This window comes from Leptosomus discolor, chromosome Z (assembly GCF_034619465.1).
Source record: "Leptosomus discolor isolate bLepDis1 chromosome Z, bLepDis1.hap2, whole genome shotgun sequence".
NCBI lineage: Eukaryota > Metazoa > Chordata > Aves > Leptosomiformes > Leptosomidae > Leptosomus > Leptosomus discolor.
The window spans coordinates 24,113,250-24,134,074 of record NC_141419.1 but is presented as its reverse complement, the minus strand read 5'-3'; the positions used below and the strand labels follow the sequence as shown (position 1 = coordinate 24,134,074).

Below are 20,825 nucleotides of genomic sequence, written 5' to 3'. Positions count from 1 at the left end.
CCTGCTCTGGCAGGGGGGTTGGACTAGATGATCCTTCAAGGTCCCTTCCAACCCCTAACATTCCATGTGATTCTGTGATCTGTCTCAGACTCAACATAGCAGGAGCACGTACAACAGGAAGGAGTACTGCTACAACAACTCTGCAGATAAGGAGTTCTGTTGGAGTTACACAAACAGATTAAGCAGAAGACAGGATAAGATTAGCACAGGAGATGGCTTCGGAAAATCTGCAGTTCAGCTACACAGAAGAATTTGGCTGAGCAGAGTAAAGAGCAAAACAAACCCCAGGACACTGCAGTAGCTATAGACAAATCTGTTCCTGTTTCCAAAAGGAAAAGACAGTCTTCATTGCCCATGTGCAATAAGAGTTAGGATAAAACAAGTTGTGCCAGAACTGCAGCCAAATTATAAGCTTCCAACATGGAAATTAACTAAATTGTGGAAACAGCTTAAGCCTGGTTGCACAGGATCTCAAAAGCTTGTAACAAAACCTTTCCAAAAGAGAGCTTAAAGAATATGAAAACTTTGCATCAAAGTGTCAGAACAACTGGAGGAAGGATCAAAGATTGAGCTTGCAGCCAGTTGCATGAAGTGAGCGACTTTCCTCACCAATTCTGTTGGGAAATAACAATATCATACTGGCATGTCTTTCACTTTTTAAACAGGTCAGAGGTTTGTGAAGGCTGGAATCCACTTCAATCTACTTGAGACTTGAGTGTGCTCTTGCAGTCATGGTCCTGTGGAATATCTCAGGTCTTAAAAGAAAGGCTGTGACAGTTTTACCTGATCTCAGTATTGGATGAAACACCCCAGATCTAGATGAAGTACAGCTCCTAGAGCAACTCTGTTTAGGAGCAGAAGGGCTGCTAGCTGTGGGGGTAGGGGGAAGGACAGAGGATGTGCATGTACATTGGAAGTACAACTGTGCTATACTGCCCCATTTGCGATGGCAGAGCCCTCCCCTGAGACTCACAGCTGGCATCGTAGCTGCTTGGCTATTTTTCAGCAGTCTAAGGCCAAGTTAGAAGCTAACTATTTGTCCTTCTTAACGGGTGGAGTCTCCTAGCTAACTGCACAAGGAATAATGCTTATGACTGCTGAACCTTCCTTCAATAGTAGGCAGGATCAGTTCGCTTAAGTCATGCTATTGCTAGAAAGAGGCAGGCTTTGAAGTGTCACAGCAGATGGCCTAGCAATCTAAGTTTTCTCAGGCTGTAATCCTTTCAGCAGAGAACCTCCCTGTCATGTTAATTGGCACGGGCTTTCTTCCATGGGACTTTGGGGATTTTTTGCAGTTGGGGAAGCGAGACTGCATCATCTGCTCTAGTCTGCTTTTACCACAGAAAGAAGATTATGTCCTGCAGAGCCTAACAGGAAAGGGGATCTGCAGCAGCCATCTGCATTTCTGCCTCTTGGTGTAGTTATCACACCCACAAGCACTTGAAATACTGACTAGTATTAATCGCTTTATATAACAAAAAGTATGACTTCAGTGCCAGGGACTCACACTTCAGCTTCACCTTTAGTGCACCAAGCAAGTGCCCATCCACTGTTTTAAGTACTGATCTGCATTATCAGAGATCAGCACAGTCCAAGTCCCAGCAGACGTACTGCTCACAAAGCTCTTCACAGAAAAAAAAGCCTTTTTGTCAGAGCATTTGTTACTCACAGTACAGTCAGCCTGCCATGAATCTGAGCAGTCCCACAGTGGGGAGGAGGGGAAACTGCTGTCAAGACATTCTTCAAATCTTAGAGAGCATCCATGAGGACTTCCTCAAGTTTCAAAGCTTTTTCTAAAGCAAAGAGCAAAGATCCTTAGCCTCTGTCCCTCATCTCCTCAGGCCAGTCTCACAGCTTTGTCACCTGCTGAAGCAGGTCAGGTGAAGGTCTAGCAAGGCCTGGATCAGACCTTCAGGTTCATGATCTACTGGTTAAGTACTAGGCTATTGTGCACAATTGTACAATCACCTACAGGCAGACTCTTCACGCATTCCTATGGAGTTTGTAGGATTTCTCAAGACACAACCAAATTTATGGGTACACAAGATCAGGTGACTTGAGCAGCACACATTTGGTATTCTCCAGCACAAGGCAAGTAGGAACTGACGGCCTGTTTTTGAAACGCATGACCCTATCAGCTACACAGGCTGCTATCTGGTAAAGAAGCATCTTCCCATTCTTTTGTTGTATTTTGCAGTCCAAGCACCTTGACTAGTTAGCCTGCCCAGAAACAGATACTAAATCTATCAAGAAGTTCACTTCATCCAAGTTCAAAATTCAGCCAAATTTTATAAACTTGAAGTCTGCATGCGAGATGCAAAACAAGTTGGGAAGTTTCCAGCTGATGTCATCTTCTCCCTTCATTCTCCCAGGAGATTTTCCAAGACTCTGGATCTACAGAGCAGCTTGGATCCACATAAAGTAAAACCTCAGAAGCTTGGTATTCAGTCTGCTGGACGGCAGCCTCCCTCAATAGAGTAGTACACATCAGAGAAAGTATCCAGGATTCAACTCCTGAAGGCTAAAAAAGGGTCTAAAATTCTGTAGGTATTGGCTTATTGTCAAGTGAAGGTCACACAGTCTCCCTCTGAGTTAAATGCAGCTAGTCAGTTCTATAGCTTTTACAAACTGAATGTTAGTTTTCACCTATTCTGCCTTAGCAACTGTACAGCTTAACCAGATAAGTTTGCTATCTAACCTGTAGTCCATGAAGCAAGTGGAAGAGATGGTTCAGCTAAGTCTTCCAAGCACAGAAAAGCTCATCTCTGGAAAGGATTAGCCTGAAACCACCTGATGTTGCAAGCACATTGCTCTCATTCAACAGCTATTACATGACATTAAGAGACATTTAGAAATGTTGCTGTTCAGAGGCAGGTGGTGCACTTAATCCCAAATATCCCTGCCTAACTCAAGGACCTTACAGCCAGGCCCATACTACTCCTAAAGCCTCACTGCTTCATTTCAGAAATTCAGAGTGCTGTACCATTGCATTTTAAGGTGTTCTGTTGCTTTTTGCTATCCATTTCCCAGAGAGACAACCAAAGATACAGTCATGTCAAGGGGACAACAATTCCACACAATGATTGCAGCTGGTGTCTAGAACAGTCTTGCCTCCGTACCTTGAGTACATGACAATAAGCCATGGCAGAATTGCTGCTGGTGACTGGAAAAGTAAAATGGTTTAGATGTAAATATTCCCAAGAATGCTATAAAAGCTTGCATTAACTTTGCTTTCACAGACCTGTCCATAGCACTACGTGTCTCATCCCAGCAATTTCAAAAGGAGGTATTTTTTGTTTATAGAGTTCTCTGCCACTGGCCTGTACAGGTCAGCTCTGTGTAGAAAAAGAAAGCACCTTTCCATCCTCCAGTCTATCCAGAACAGTTCATCTGTCACTGACAGCATAGCATCCTATTAGAAGATCTCACTGAGCATCTGTATAGTAAAATCTCAGTCTGCACAAGACTACTACCAGCTCAGACAAATACCTAAACTTCTCTTCAGATAGAGAACAAAGGCAGAAACAGCATTTGCTTCCCCTTCATATATGTTCAGTTTCATTCTCTACCAGGCATCATCATCATACTTTATTTACTACAGGTCACCTTTGTTTCCCCACACATCTGAGACAGACAGAAGATACTGCCTATCACCTCCTCTTCCCATTCTCTTTGGGCAGCCACTTTAAGGCAAGAGTGACTGAACTGGGGATCCAGACTACAGAGAAGAATTCTCTGGACACAGTAGGGAAGGGAAGATAAGGCAGGAGTCTTGCTCTACAAGGTTTAAAAACAAAACAAAACAACCCAACATAAAAAAAAAAAGCCTCCAAACTCCCTATTCATTCCCAGAAGGAAGTACCACATTTCTACATTGACCCACAAACAAGTGCTAAGTTGTAGTTTGATGAGAACTGTGAGAATCAACTTCTCAGGCTGGACCTACCCTCCTTGGAAAGGGTAAGTGGTTACACATATACCAGCTCCTGACATCCTTCTCCAGGAATGGGATGGAAAGTGCAGTATGTGTGGGTGTACTCACAAGGAACAAGATTATACCCTCGGAAGAGATCAGTGGTTTCCACTGTATTAATCATCTAGAATCAGACTGCAAGGTTGAGGCTATTTTAAGAGCAATACAGACCAAGCTCAAATCAGAAGCAATTCTTCTTGGAAATGTGTTGAGGACACAAGCCCAGATTTTTACTTCCTAGCCCTGGAGGGTATTACACAACATGTGGGACGTGCAATATTAGGCAGAAAACACCTAACTCTAATAGGGCATGCATACCACACCTGGACCCAGCCTCACCTCTACAGTTAGAGCAGTACCACTGGTATTTAGCCCATCTAACCAAAAAGCCACTAGACAAGGACTGGATCAATTTGCTCTCAGGATATTTTAAATAGGTGTCAGAGTACAGCATGCTGCCAAGCCACAAGTCTGATGACTTTGTTCTGGAGTTCATCACTCCAACTAGTGTTTTTGCTCTGTAGGTCAGAGTTGCTTGGAGACAGACTCCTCAGTATCCCTGAAAAAATAAGAATTTCAGATGCAGCACTGACTGTAATGGCATGTACCTTGGTACCACTCAAGACCTGGGAGAATTCTTGCTTATAAAGATATCATAGTTGGAATAATACTTCTTTGCACTTCAGCTGGACAGAGAAACATGGAACAAGCTTCACACAGACACTACATGACTCATACGAGCACTTTCCAAGCCTTCTCATGCAGGAGATGGGATTCCCATCTCTTTCCTGAGGCCAAGTTTTATAGGATGGATTATTTTACCTTGTGGTTTGTTTTCCCATAAGTCATCACAGTTAAGCTAGCCAGAGCAAGAATGTGGGCAAAAAAGTGTTTCCTGCAAACAAGTATTTTCAACAAAAGCAATAAGCTATCTTCTACCTCTGTTGCTGAAGTCTTCAGGGACTCCGCTACAACACAGCTCAGTTTCAGCCTTCCTGTGCACAGGGGTAAAGGGGAATGTCACAAGAAGGTGTCAAGTACCACATCAGACCATCTGCTCACACAATCTGGCTTCATGTCTATCTTACAGAGTCCTTAAGAGGGTGGCCTCTTCTCCTAGTCTGGAAGGGGAACTGTGCAACATCACACTAAAGCTAAATGTGGTTCAGGCTACACTCTAAAAGTGAGTATCATGAGAGGCATCTCACAGATGTTTCACAGCAGCCAAGATAAGTCCTTCAGTACCAGTAATAAACCATGTTACTGTGCTACTTTGTGCACAAAAGGTCAAAAGACTTTGGGGGCTGTGCATCCAGCCAACAAAACAGGTGATTTAGAGCAGACATTAGTTATACAAAATGCAAAGGGGTAAGACTTTTGTCTTAGTTACTTTCACTAACCTGACATATACTTCACCATATTCTTTGGACGGGAAGGAAGGTGCGAGGATAAGCTGGATGCTTGCCACATCTTATAGCTCCCTTAATGTGGCAAGGTGTTTTAAATGCAAAAGAGGTATTTTAACACATTTAACAGGATGAACTGTTTTCTTGGAAGTAAGAGTCCCACATCCAAGGTTAGCTTCTACACCTGTTTACGAAGCACTGGAGTACTCACAGAAAACTATCTATCTTACTAAGCAAAAAGCCAGTCTGGCAAGATCAGTTCAGTTATGCTTCAACTGTAGAAAGTAGTAGAAAAGTGCTTGTCATCCAAAGGAAATCAAGAGTTTAACATTCGGGTAGACTTGGATTTGCAGCCTTTAGCAGAGCTAAAGGTTTTCTTCCTTTGACAGTAGAAGGCAACAGGCACCGACTCCATCTTTAGAGCTCTAAGATGTCCACAAATGGCAGAAGCTAGGTGTCTTCAGAATCACTTAGAAAAACACATCGAGTCTCCAGTTACTCCCTTCTGTAAAGTTCCATGTCCATCTGCAAGGAGTTGCAGATGGCAGGGGGGTTGGAACTAGATGATATTTAAGGTCCCTTCCAACCCAAACCATTCTATGATTCTATGCATTTGTTTCAAGAATATTGTTCGTTATAGATCTTGAATTCTTACCAGAAGGGCTCTGCAGCTGTGCAGACAGGAACATCATAAACCTTCTTAACATGCTAAAGAGCACCTTGTTAATGAGCAAGCCTAATACACCCCGTGTTTTCTTTAAAGCTTCATTGTCAGAACCTGAGCTCTAACCTTCTAAATAGCAAAGCAGCAGCCAGGATTCAGACCATGAGCAGGAAAACTGGAATCCAGCATACGACTAGGAATCATTTCCAATCCAAGAAGCCAGATTTATATATGATTACAGATGGAACAGTTTGTTAAGCTTGTCCAAACTGAACTGCTTTCTCCTAGAGACATACAGGTTTGTGTTAAAGCTCTGCAGACATACTGTGCTGGATTTTTTTTTCCTGTATACGCTTTAGAAGCGGGTTTAGCTGCATCAGTTATCTAGGTATCCAGTATCACCAAAGTGCCAATTTGGCAGAGATTTTTTTTGAGAGCAAACAGTAATATTTTTTAAATGTAAAAAGATGCAAAGGACTGGGGAGAAACAGAGGGAGGAAACAGAAAGGAAGGAAGGAGATGACAGAGGGCTGAAAAGCACTGTAGTATCCTGGTGTATACTTCATTTAAACAAGGAAGAATACACTTCCATATTTCACTATGATGCGGGCTTCCTCACGCTCACTGTTCTAGATGAGCGTTAGCATTTACCCACACAATATCAGTGAAGGTTTCTGGAAAGCAAGTTAGACTGACGAGACATCACTGTGCAAGTAAAGGAGGCAGAGATATTCAAAGTGGAGAACTCATGTTTTCATCTCAAACCCTGGGAGAAGTGGAGGAGAGTGCTCTTGGAGGAGCTCTCAGAGTTAGTTTATGCAGGTGCAGTTTAACGGATAGCCCTCCCTCTATCACATTTGCTGATAAACAAGACATTTTCCAGCAGAAAGGCATTTGCCCACAGAGGGGTAAAATAAACAAACTGCATATCTGTTGGAAGAAAAAAATCAAAACAACAGAACCAAAAAAACCACACCACTTCACTCCCTGCTTTAAGGAGAGCAAGTGAGAAAAAGCAGTATTTCCTCACAGTATGAAAACTATCTATAGAGACTGATCGAGGGAAGAAACAAGGCATGAGATCTACAGACTAATTAATCTACAGAAATACCCTTTATTTATGTGGCCTAGGCTCCTGACGGCCACTGTGGCACATACAGGTGTTTGGCACACATGGCTTCAGGTAAAGTATACTGATCCAGAAGTGAACTAGTCAGCACGCTGAAAGTCAGCACACATATCCTGAAGAGGCCAAGTTGACCACTGGCAATAAACAATATTGATTAAAATTTTCCAGGGATTTTCTTGGCAACAATCCAAAATACAGCTTCATCTTGGCAGTATCCAAGATTTTAACTTACAATTTGCCTTATATTAGCATCTAAAAAGCTACAGCAAAGGTGGCAGTTCTACTCAGATAAGCATGGGTTTGAATGTTGTCTGAGGTAGCTTATCACTTACCATTCCCACATGTCAGCACTTTCTCCACTGAGCTAGTCGAAAGTAGCTGTTGCTAACACCATCTGCAGCACTGAAGGGGAAGAGGCTTCTCCGCCCTTGAGCAACACCTGCACTGCAGCATATTCCTTTCAAGGAACACATCATGTCATTCAAGCTCACTGGAAAAGTGAGGCCAACTACACAGACAGACTTTAAGATAGGGTTTTTTATACCCTAAGAGACCCTTCAGAAGAATACAGCGAGTTCCATTCAAGCAGTGTAAGGCAATGCTTCCCCATGATGACAGGGTATTGAACCAGTGTAGTTACAGCTTTCCTGGTAGATGTGACAAAGAAGCTTCACCCATTGCTAGTATTTTGGCTTTGAAAGGCTACTATTCTCATCAGATATGCAGTGTTAGGGAGGGTTAAAAGAGCTTGTTTTTCAGACTTAAATTCAGCTTAAGGTTAGAGCACAGACTAAGAATCAGCCTTAAAGCATGTGCTTCAGTGCTGTAAGCCACTGCATCACTAACAACACTACAGACCACTGCAACTATTATTTTCCAAGAGAGGTTGTCATCCTCACAGTACAGTCTGCACTCCTTAATTTGAGGGTATCATCTAGAAGCAAGTAAAGCCAGTTGCTATTGACATTTTGTTCATTTTCCTGGAGAGTAGGGAACTACATATTTTCATTATGTCTTTGCTCCCACACGTTAGTGTAGTTCTCTTCAAGCTAAGATACATAAAACTCAAACCTGAGTCCAGCAGAAGCCCATCTTTAGGGGTTAGAGACACCACCAATTTCACTTCCAGAGTAACTTCTCACCTCCTGCTTACTGCTCCATAGAAGCAGCAGTGCAGGAGCTCTGAACATGGCTGTAAGACAGTGATGGTCTCCAAAGTAATTTATGTTTTGAGGACCACTTGGCTGAACTCTTTTCTTGCCTATTGTATGAATTTTGGATTGTTGCCTTTATTTTCAGAACAACTTCAGCTAGTTCCACTAACCCAAGTCACCTATACGCTTATTCAGACAGATACTTCATAATTTCTGTGAAGTATTTGGTTGAGAATCAATACTTTTGGCATTATAACATCACCTGCAGCTGAAGGAAACATCTCTTTCTGCCCCCAGCCCCTCCCAATTTAGAAATAAAAAAATGTCTCAAATTCATCTGTCAATAAACCATTTAAGTTGGACTAGCATTGGGAATGCTAACTCATTAAAAGAGTTGCAGCTCACTGAATTTGTTTTTCATCTTCAGTTCGTCATCGCAGTATTGCTCGTAGCTACCTTGCTGTCAGTTACTGCCCTTAGTAACAGGAAGAGAAACAGGTTCCTCACAGTTTTTCAGTAATTTGCTAAGACTAAGTCCTTACTAGGAGTAAATTCACTCAGCTTTTACCTCAGGGTTGCAGCTGCCACCACATCGAAGGTGGAGTTTGGAGCTTCCTACCCCATTCCATCCTAGTGATGGGAGCCTCAGTGAAGTTACTTCTGAGAAACACAAGATCAAACGCCAGTTTTAATTGATGTATTATCTTCTGCAGACCAAAAGCGCATGCAAGTTACAATCTGAAAGACACAGTTTAGGCGCTGCAAGTAGATTTTCATGTAGCAGTACTGAGTTAAGTCTCACTGCACCCTAAGAGCTCCTGCCTTGTCTTCTGACCTACTTTACAGAAACTAGCCTCCCCACTCAGATAAGGAAGAGACTGGCTAGTGTGGCAGCCAGAGGATCTGTTTGAGATACCACAAAGTAGTTCACAAGGCTGGAAGACACCAGGACAATAGTTTGCAGGTTAACCTAGGAACTGATGTCTCCCAGATGACAGTGTGTCAATAGGAAAGCCTCACTCTTTATCCTCTGCTCCTCCCTCCATTAATTACAGGGACACACTGCCTGAGTTTTATCACAACGCCCTGAGGCACTGATAGGTGAACTATGTGCCTACACAGCTGTAAAAAGAAACCAGATTAAGATGATCGTCCCCTTCTCCCCACAAAGGAGCTCAGAGAGCATCCGGCAACTCGAGTAGGTTTGAGGCATTCCAGCACAGGCAGCCCACAGGATTCTTTCCGATCACCAAGTATAACTTATTCCACCATGGCTGACAAGTTACTGCAAGGCTCACCCTTCTGAAGCCCGGCTGAAAAAAATCCAAGTTCCTCTACATACGTTTTGAATATCTGTTTTCAATACTCTGTCTCGTTAAGTATGAAGCAATCCTGTTGAAAGGTTGAGAAAGCTGTGCAACACCAAATTCAACTTCAAAGTATACCCCTCCCTCCGCTGAGTTGAAATAAGAATCACGAAGTAACAATCTTGTTATACCATAGAAGCTATGTTCAGTTTTACCAGATGGAAAGATTAAAAAAAGTAATCTTACTAAGACAGTTATGTTCATACAAGTGTTTGTCCCAAGTTAGCTATCCTTCATCTTGTTCAGAAGAGAAGGGAACTGCCAATTCCCAAGAAACCCACTGCACTGGGAAGATGTGGATCATAAGACGACCACGGAGTACAGTTTTACAACAACACTAGAGCACCTACATTGTCAGATACCATTAAAGCACCCTTACCAATAAAATCCTATTTCTACAAATGAAGGTAACTGTAAGTAAGCACACCAATGGGTTGTTGTATGTGCTTTTGCTCAGCAATATGGTTTAGGGGTGTACTTGGTAGAGTAGTGTTGATGGTTGGACTTGATGATCTCAAAGGTCTTTTCCAACCTGAATGATTCTATGATTCTATGCCATCAAACCCCAGAGTGGCTACCAGCACTCTATCTTTTTTTTTTTTTTTCCAGTGAGATACCATGGTATTAACCTATCCAAGTGATACCATGGTTTGAGAGATGGAACAGTTGGAGAAATCAGTTCTAGCTACCACCATTACGAAAGATGGGAAACCAGATTCAGATAGCAGCTTGGCTGTGGGTAAAGCATTGATGGCAAGCTAAAAGCTATGCAAGGTTTAAGTAAGCTCTTTTAACCAGGAGACTAGAAAAGGGCCGATTCACACACGTGCAGGCACACACACACACAGAGTTCAACAGGAGAAGAGACAGAAGTTCCTTTAAACAAGAAGACTAAGCTCAGCCTTTGAGGGCTGATGGCCCACTTACAAAGCATGTGGCAGACAACTGCTTGTACCTAAAAGTTTCCTGGTCCAAGAACCATGGTTCAGCGATTTAACACACATCTACTATGCAACGTAACCTCCCCATTCAGTGCAGCAACTGGGGGAAGAAAACCACAGGATTTCCCAAACGCCAGGAGAACAGCTTCATAAATAGGTAAATTCCAAACCAGTTAAGAGACAGCTCAACCAAACTATCAATCCTACTGTCCTAGGAGGAAAACAGCATTCCTGTGTCCTTCTAGCACTCCTTCTGCAGACAAGGACTGGGATGTACTGGAAGCCTCACATTCACAGGTCTTTAATCAGCAACGTGAATCACAACAATATTTGCTTGAGGGACAACACAGCAGAAGTGACATCAATCTAGAAGGTTACTGGAGTGCATTGATGACAGCTGTCTGAGACAGGTGATTGATAAGCTGACAAAGAAAGATGCTTTGCTGAACTTTAGTCCTACAAAGAAATAAGAATTGGTCAACAATGTGAAGGTAGGAGGCTGCCTCAGCCACAGTAGCAATGGGCTGGTGGAATTTGGGATTCCAGGAGGAGGGTGCAAAGCATAACGCAGTATCACAACATCAGACTTTCCAGAAGCAGACTTTGGCCTCTTCAGGGATCTGCTAGGAAGAAGGTACATAGCCCTGGAGAGGCATCCAGGAGAACTAGATGATTTTCAAACATTGGAGTTCAGGTTCCTGCATGGAAGAAGCAGGGCAATAAGTAGGATTGCAACCCTGGACTTCAGGAGAGCTAACTTTGGCCTTTTCAAAGACCTACTTGGAGGGATCCCATGGGATAGGGCTCTAAAAGATAGGAGGGGACAAGATTGCTGGTTCCTATTCAAGCACCACTTCCTCCAAGCTCAAGATCGCTGCATCCCTATGGAGGAAGGAATCAAGCAAAGGAGGCAGAAGGACTGCTTGGATGAGCAAGGAGCTTCTGGAAAAGCTCAGCTGGAAAAAGGCAGTTTATAAAATGTGGAAAAAGGGACTGGCCACTTGGGAGGATTATAGGAATTATAATCCTTTCCAGACTATGCAGGATGCAATGAGGAAGGCTAAGGCCTACTTGCAATTAAGGCTGGCAAGGGGTGTCAAGGACAACAAGAAGGGCTTCTTCAAGTACATCCATAGCAAAAGGAAGACCAGGGAAAATGTGGGCCTGATGCTGAATGAGATGGATGCCCTGGTGACGGCAGATACGGAGAACGCAGAGTTACTAAATGCCTTCTTTGCCTCAGTCTTTATTGCTAAGGCTGGCCCTCAGGAATCCCAGACTGGGACTGAGAGAGAAAGTCTGGAAAGAGGAAGACTTTCCCTTGGTCAAGGAGGATTGGGTTAGAGTTCATCAAGCCAAACTGGACACCCACAAATCCACAGGACCCCATGGGATGCACACACGAGTGCTGAGGGAGCTGGCAGACATTGCTAAGATGCTCTCCCTCATCTTTGAAAGGTCACGGCGAACAGGAGAGGTGCCTGAGGACTGGAGGAAAGCCAATGTCACGCCAGTCTTCAAAAAGGGCAACAAGGAGGACCCAGGAAACTACAGGCCAGTCAGCCTCACCTCCATCCCTGGAAAGGTGATGGAACAGCTCATTCTGGATATCATCTCTAACCGTGTGAAGGAAAAGAGGATTATCAGGAGTAGTCAAAACTGGCTTCACCAAGGGGAAATCACACCTGACCAACCTGAGAGCCTGCTATGATGGCATGACTGGCTGGGTGGACAAGGGGAAAGCAGTGGATGTTGTCTACCTCAACTTCAGCAAGGCTTTTGACACTGTCTCCCATCACATCTTCATAGGTAAGCTTAGGAAGTATGGGATAGATGTGGACAGTGAGGTATGTTGAGAACTGGCTGAAGGACAGAGCTCAAAGGGTTGTGATCAGTGGTGCTGAGTCCAGCTGAGGCCTGTAACTAGTGGTGTTCCCCAGGGGTCAGTACTAGGTCCAGTCTTGTTCAACATATTCAGCATTGACCTCAATGAAGGGACAGAGTGCACCCTCAGCAAGTTTGCTGATGATACTGAACTGGGAGGAGTGGCTGACACACCAGCAGGCTGTGCTGCCATTCAGCGAGATCTGGACAGGCTGGAGAGCTGGGCAGAGTGGAACATAACGAGGTTCAACAAGGGCAAGTGTAGGGTCCTGTACCTGGGAAGGAATAACCCCATGCACCAGTACAGTCTGGGGGTCTGGAAAGCAGCTCTGTGGAGAAGGACCTGGGAGTTCTGGTGGACAACATGTTAGTCATGAGCCAGCAACGGGCCCTTGTGGCCAAGAAGGCCAATGGTGCCCCGGGAGGCATGAAGAAGAGCGTGGCCAGCAGGTTGAGGGAGGTTCTCCTCCCCCTCTATTCTGCTCTAGTGAGGCCACATCTGGAATGCTGTGTCCAGTTCTGGGCCCCCCCCACCGTTCAAGAGTGACACGAAACTACTGGAGAGAGTCCAGCAGAGGGCTACGAAGATAAGGGCACTGGAGCATCTCCCTTACGAGGAAAGGCTGAGAGACTTGGGGCTCTTTAGCCTGAAAGAGACTGTGAGGGGACCTTATCAACACTTATAAATATCTAAAGGGTGGGTGTCAAGAGGACAAGGCCAGTCTCTTTTTCAATGGTGTCCAGTGACAGGACAAGGGGCAACGGGCACAAAATGGAGCACAGGAAGTTCTACTTCAACATGAGAAAAACTTCTTTGCTTTGAGGGTGACAGAGCCCTGGAACAGGCTGCCCAGAGAGGTTGTGGTGTCTCCTCCTCTGGAGATATTCAAAACCCTCCTGGACGTGATCCTGGGTGACCTGCTCTAGATGAACCTGCTTTAGCAGGGGCATTGGACTAGATGATTCCCAGAGGTCCCTTCCAACCCCTACCAGTCTGTGACCCAGCATCCCTCCAGCCCCAAATCTGGTCCATCCCAGTGAGCAGAAAATCAAAGGTGGCTGTAGACCTGGATGCATGAACACATACCTCCTAGCTAAACTCAAATATAAAAAAGAAGCAAAAAAAAGGCAGCAGCAGGCACAGTTAACTCAGGGGGAATACAGAGACATTGTCTGAGTATAGCAGGGATGGGTTTAGTGGGATGGAGACAAACCTGGCAAAGGATGAGAACAGCAACTAGAAAGGCTTCTACATCAGCAGCAAAAGAAAGAACAAGGAAAATGTAGTCCTGACAGGGCCAAGGATCTGATGACAAAGGACACAGATGAGGCCAAGGTACACAGTGCTTCCTTTGCCTCAGTCTTTATTAGACATCCAGACTTCAAGAATCCCAGGCCTCTGAGCTCAGTGAGAAAATCCAGAACAAGTCAAAGTTACCATCAGTGGGGGAGGACCATGTTAGGGAGCATTTCAACAAACTGGACAGACATAAACCCATGATGAAATGGACTCACAAGTGCTGAGGGAGCTGGATGATGCCACTATAATGCCACTTTCAATTATCTTATCCTTACGGTGATGAGGGGAGGTTCCTGAGGACTGGAAGAAACCAAGTGTCACTCCTGTTTTCAAGAAGGCACAGGGAACTACAGGCCAGTCAGCCTCACCTCAATCCCTAGAAAGGTGATTGAGCAAATATTAGAAACCATTTCCAAACAAAGGACACGGTGATGAGAAGTAGCATGGATTTAAGGGAAGTCATGCTTAAGCAACCCAACACCTGCTATGAAGATAGGACTGGCCTGGTGTAGAAAGGAAGAGCTTTAATGCGGTTCATCTCAACTTTAAGACAGCTTTCAACACTGTCTCGCACAACATCCCCCTAGACAAGCTGATAAGGTACAAGCTAGGCAGATGTACAGTGAAGTGGACCCAAAACTGGCTGAACTGCTGGGCTCAAAAAGGGTTGTGACCCCACAAATTCCAATTGCAGGGCAGTCATTAGTGGAGTACACCAGCAGACAGTAATAGGGCCACTACTGTTTAACATCTTCACTAGTGACCTAAATAATGAAATAGGGTACATTCTCCACAAGCGTGCTGAGGGTGCAGAACTGGATGGAGTGCTTGATACATTAGACGGTTATGCTGTCATTCAGAGCAACCTCAACAGGCTGGAGAAATGGGCTGACAGGTACCTCATGAAATTCAACATGAGGAAACGCAAAGCTCTGCACCTGGCAGGAATAACCCCATGTAGCAATAAGTGCTCGGAGCTGCCTGGTTGAAAAGCAGCTTGTCAGAAGAAAAAAAAAATCCCACACGCAACCACACATACACACAACAGATCCTGATGAAGAGCTGACCATGAGGCAACAATATGCCTCAAGGCAAAGAAAGTCAACAGCCTGGAGCGGAGAATGCTCAGGGGATCTTACCAGTACGGATAAATATCTGACGGGAAGGTGTACAGAAGGTGGTGACAGACTCTTTCCAGCGGATCCAACAACAGAACAAGAGACAACGTGTATAATCGATATATTGGAAGTTTCATGGATGAGAAAGAAATTTTCTCATGAAAGAAATTTTATTTTGCAGGTGACTGCATGCAGGAACAAGTTGCCCAGAGAAATACTTAAAAGCCAACTTCACAGCACCCTGGGCAGCCTGCTCTAGCTAACCTTACTCTGAGCAAAGGGGCTGGACCAGAAGATACCCAGGTGTGCCTTCCAGCCTCAACTTCTCTGTGATTGTCAGCTTTCTGTTCCTGTAGATTGGAACTGAGATCAACTCATCCATACCAACACTGTTTCACAAGTTCACCAACTTCAGTTCCTGACTTTCTGTAGTCCTCAGTCTCTCCCAAGACCAGCTATTAGAACAATACATGGTGCTGGTCTAAGAGTCCTCATTTAGTCAGAGAAGGAAGAGGTTTGTAGAAGCTCAGGCAGATCTATTTTAAGCTTTCAGATTATACTGCAAACTGGTTTCATCTGTGGGTGGATGAAGTTAAGAGCAATAATTATAAACTAGCAACCAAGGAGGCTGGAAGTAGAGCTCCAGACTCTTGGTATATTTTTTGCTGGAGAGCTGCCAGGCTCCCTTCCAGAATACGAGGGCTAACTAACAGCACTCCAGCAAACACACCAAGTATTTAGGTGCTTACACAGGCCTATGGGTTCACCAGGATCATAGCTCGGGAATAGATAAGCAAGGGGTCACGTGCAAGCAATAGTTTTCAGTTAGTACCCAGAAGTTTGCAGTAGGAGTTTTAACTTCCATCTCCATGAATTAGCAAATTCAAGTTATGCACTCATTGCAAGCCTGGTATTCCACATCAGCTCTGCTTGATGTAAGACCTGTAAAACTGCCTTGGAAGCTCATTTCAGCTGCCTAGTGCTAATAGAGCCAAAACCAAGGCACGCACGTCTTCAAAGAAGAAAAGCTGAACAGGTTATAGGTAGCTGGCCACAAGCACACTCAGGTAGCCAGAATGTCTGAAAGAGAACAAGAGAGTCTGAGCCCTAGGACAGGTGGGATATGAAAGCTTTTGGAGTGACAGGCAAGAAGCAAGTACTGGGAGTCAGGACCCTATCAGGCAGCTGCAAGAACAGCCAGCATCATCCTGTGAGGAAGACACTCTCATGACACAGGTCTAGACGGACTACAAAGACCATAGCTGGAGGACAGCAGGAGCAAGCCATACAGAACACTTTCTAGTTCTGCACAGCCTGCCACTTCCAACACTGAGAAGCATGCTATTAAATCCGCATAGCCTCAGTGGGGCTGCATCCTGCATCTTACCATACTTCTACAAGCATTTGAGTACAATCACACAGCAGAATACCATCTACTTCCCACCTCTGCTCCAAACCCAGTAACCCATTAATAATGCCTTTTCTCCTCAGAGCAGATTCGCTATCGAAAGTGACAAACTAGTCAACTGGAGTCACGTAGTCACATGCAAGCAGAACTTCCTTTTTTTTTTTTAAGAAAAAAAAAAAAGGAGAGAATTCCACACTGACACTTCCCCATTTGTCTTACCTTCCTCTGTAGAGGATCTGCTCTGAAAAGCAGATCTCAGTTAGCTTGCATGCCTTCCAAAAGCTCTGTAAGAGAGGAAGAACTCAGTTTTACAGCTAACTCTGCAATAGACACTACCATGCATCCTGAGGGATTGTTTCGTCCTGTATGTTCCCCCTCTCACCTGGTCAAAAAAAACCAAACCAAACCAAAAGTGGTCAGTACTGCTTAGGCTCAGCTTTAGCTATCTCCTTATTTGGAGGCTAGCAAGGGTAAAGGGAAAATAAGCTCAAAAAAGCTGATGATGGTCAGGTATCAGGACAAACAATGTTTTATGCAATTAGATTTGAGGGGAACAGAAAGATCTTTATAGGAAGATCTAGCCCAATACAGAAATACTTCAGAGACAAGAATCTACAACTCAAGTGTTTCATGTTTGCTGCAGAATCACTGTGAAAGCCAAGTACTCAGCCAGAAATGTCCATTTCATTTAAGAGGTTAGATGCTGCTCAGAAGTCATTTCCTGGCTCCTAAACTAGCTTTTTCCTGCAAGTCAGGATGAAGGCACTATTTCAGACAATGAAAGCTCTACAGTCCTCCTTGTAAGATCCAGAAAACTTGAGACTAGCCTACTTAGTGGGCCTTAGAACCAGGGAAGCCACAGAAAATGGCTCAGAAGGTTTTCCTTCCCTTTCCCATGACCTACTGCTTTAGTAGCATTAGCCACTGATCTTAAACAGCAACCAAAGGTTTATGAGACTTCAAAGTTAGACTGGGTCCATCAAAAATCAACAGGAGACATGCAGGCAGTGTTCCCGTCCTCTAGGCTCCTCTGACTGAGGATGAAGTAGTGTTCTTAGTCAGCAACTCCAAAAAAGCAAGGAAAGCATGCTTTAAAGAATGCAAAGGCAGAGATTCAACCACTTCAGGCTGCATGTCTGTGACAGTGGAAATTGAAGCTGCTTTACGGGCAGACAACTTCCCTTAGTTCTGCAATTTCTCCTCTCAGAGGATTTCAGTCTTAGGTACTTTAACCTTGCAATTTAGGAAGTATTTGTTCAGAGCAGGTAAAAAGAACCCAGAAAAACAAGTTATCCAATTCATGATGATGGGTCAGCCTTTGCCACTATCCCTCTGCCAAAGGGATGTCCTAGTAAGGGCCTGCTTATGGACAGTGGTCCTTACAGAAGCCTACTGACTCAGAGATACTCTGAAGCAGGAAACTTCAACCCAAACTTTTCCTGCAGTGCCAATCTCCACCAGGCTCTCAAAAAAGGCCTTGGAAAGGCCAAGAGAGCAGACAAGCGGAGTTCCTATTTAAGAGTCAATAAAAAACAGCTGCAGAGCTTTAAGCCTGAGTCAGACTTGAATCCTGACCTCCCTGTTACCCAACTATTGGAGCTAGTTGATTAGTGAGCCAGCCTTTCAAGAGATGAACAACCCACCATCAGAGATTAAGAGCAAGAGACATACTAACCACCTGAAAGGCAGTTTCACCTATTTACCTCCACTTAACCATATTCGTTTGTTAGACTACTCAATACACAGTGCAATCAGTTAAAGTTTACTACTGCCTTAATGTTAGAACACCTGTTTGTTTGCTTAAGTTTCTGCTGAGGTGGGAAAAAAAGTCAACCCATTTTTTTCTTGTCAGTGCATCAGGTGTTAAGTTGAAGAAGGGACATCCCTCACATAGCAGAGCTGTTGGACTCCTTCCATTAGAAGGATCAGAGGTTTGGTTTTTTCTGCTAATTCAGCTAGAAGGAAAAAAAAAAAAAAAAGAATGCAGCTCTCTTCCTACTGGAAATCCTTTTATTCTGCAAGACTTGTTACCCTAGTGCCATTTCCAGGTCAACCACAGAACAGCTCTCAAGTCTAAAAATTGCTTATCTCAGCCCCTTTTTGCTCTCCCCTTTAAAGTACTTCTGTCTTGTCAAGTGCCTAGAACAGGACAGTACTACATACAGGTACTAGAAGACAAGATTTCACCTATGTTGCTGGTGGAAGAACTGGGCAAGAACCTTCCTACTGACAAGAAGTTGGCCAACCACAGCCTAAGGCTAGAGGGGTATTTTTGTTCTGAGTTTATCAGGGATGCTGATACACTTCTCAGACACCACAAAGCAGTAAAGCAGAGAGGAGCTTGCCTGCACTGCAAAAGCAAAAATGGTCTTTAATACAGCTGAGGAAAGAAGTTACAAGGGTGTGAGCTACTCCTCAGAACAAAGCTTCTCACCAACTACAGAGTAGGCTGGACAGACAGTGCTAACAGAGTGAGTACAGTACCACCACTGCCCTCCTGAGCTGCGAGAAGACCCATGAAGACAGCTGCTGACTCCTATTGCTACAGGTTGGTCAGACAGCAACTGAGTTACATGAGTAAATCCAGTCTATCACAGACAAAAAAACCTCCACAATTCCTACTCCCACCTTACTCACACACCCCTTCTGTCAGAGGGCCATCAACCCTTTGACAGGTTTCTCAGATGAAGGATATGTTCCCAGAGGGAAGGTAAGCCTGGCTTCTCACTTGAGCAACAGTGGGCAAATGTTCAAGGAGAGGGCTCCCTACACGGGCAGGAACAAGCAATGAATCTGTACGGCACAGTTACAGGGCAGCAGAAGGTGACACATGGAAGAGGCCATACTACCCTGACTCATTTCCCTAGAGCATGGGAGTGTATCAGACCAGACACTACTGGCAGCCCCAAGGCTTTTGGAGGCTAGCAGATCCATCCTGCCCAGAAGCAACTCCACACTCGCCAGGACAACAGCCAGAGGAAGCACCTCTTGCCATCAGTAGCTCTCTAACACTTTGTACGCACACCAGCTGGCCCAGAACTGTTTATTACAAAGTTTCAAACCTACCTCACCCGTTGCAACTCTTGCTCTCCTGAAATCCTAAACACATTTCAGGAAGTCTGCCCACAGAGATACTAAGTCCTTGCAAGAGTCGTTAATGCATCAGCAGCGCTGTGCTGCCACTACCGCTTTCACATTCAGGAATTATCACACCCAAGGCCCACACATGGGCAAGGCATTTTACAAAGCCCGCCAGTGTCCTGCAGACACATGCCAGAGCTATGGAAAGGAAAGCAAGCACAGACACTCCTGCAACAGCATCCTTTCCGTATTACACCGCTGTGAAGAAGCAAGCAGGAGCTCAGCTCTGGAGAGGACCACCACAGACAAGCTGATGGCAAGCTCGGCGGTAAGGAAACAACGGCAGCTCCAATCCTTCCCCGTGAGGGCTACAGGAAGGAGACGGCGAGTGAATTGCAGCAATTCCTGAAGCATTCAGACCCAACTGTAGAGGGTACGAGCCACAGGAAGATACGAACAGTAAAATCTTGCCTCTTGCACCCACTCTGGCGAGAGTGGGAGCACTGGTGTCCCAGCCGGTCCCTCGCAGAGAGAGAGACGATGCCTGCAGCCCCCACACCGGGTGCCTCCTCCCCGCCCCGGGCAGCCCCGGGCTCTTGCAATGGATGTCAGCAGCGCCCAGGGCTTCATTTCCCCCGCATGGAGCCAGGGGTGCAGCCGGGGAAGGGGACGTGGCGGGGAAACACACACACACAACCTTCTTCCTCCTCTCCATGCTCCCCCTCAAAAGCAGAGACACCCTCCCACACCAAATGCCGCGCCCCCCCCCCCCCCCCCCGCCCCTTCCCCGGGCCTTACCTTGTCGGCGATGCTGCGGGGCAGGAGCAAGTCGGGGCTGGGGGTGAGCGCCGGCCCCATCTCCTCGCTGCTGGACGTGGCCAGGGGATGCGGCATCTCCCGCAGCGACTTGGGCCCGGAGGACGGAAGAGGCTTGGGGGCGCCCGCCGCGCCGCCCGACATCGCGCCGGGGACGGGCAGCGACCGAGGGAAGGAGGGAGCGGAGGCCGCGCCGCTTCGGCGGGGAGCTGCGGGGCTGCGGCCGGAGCCTGCCCGCCACCACCGCGCTACGAGGAGGCGGAGGCGGAGGAGGAGGAGCGAGCGCAGCGCCGGCCCGCACCGCCGCCGCCCGCCCCTTTACAAAGCGCCCTCCGCGCCACCTGCCGCCCTCCCTCCCCCGCCCCGCGGCGGCGGCCGCCGAGCCGCCCGCCCCCTGCTCCGGGCGACGAGCGGAAGGCGCGGGTCCGCCCCGGCGCGGCGGCAGCGGGTGGGCTCCGGCGGCCACGGGCACCGCCCCCGGCGGGGCGGGGCGGGGGGCGGCCGGTGCCAGCCACCGCCCGGGCGGGCCGCCCGCTTGCCGCCAGCCGGGCGGGGCAAGGCGGCGGGTTCCCGGAGGGCCGCGG

General features: G+C 46.1%; 1 protein-coding gene across 1 annotated transcript in view; it reads right to left on the bottom strand.

The window, feature by feature from the left end:
• The window catches only part of SNX30 (sorting nexin family member 30), a 50,464-nt gene extending 30,079 nt beyond the window's left edge, over window positions 1–20,385 (bottom strand). The window contains exon 1 of the mRNA XM_086479643.1: window positions 20,224–20,385. Within this exon, the coding sequence (XP_086335769.1) occupies window positions 20,224–20,385 (162 nt within the window). The remainder of the gene's footprint in view (window positions 1–20,223) is intronic.
• Between the last annotated feature and the right edge of the window lie 440 nt (window positions 20,386–20,825).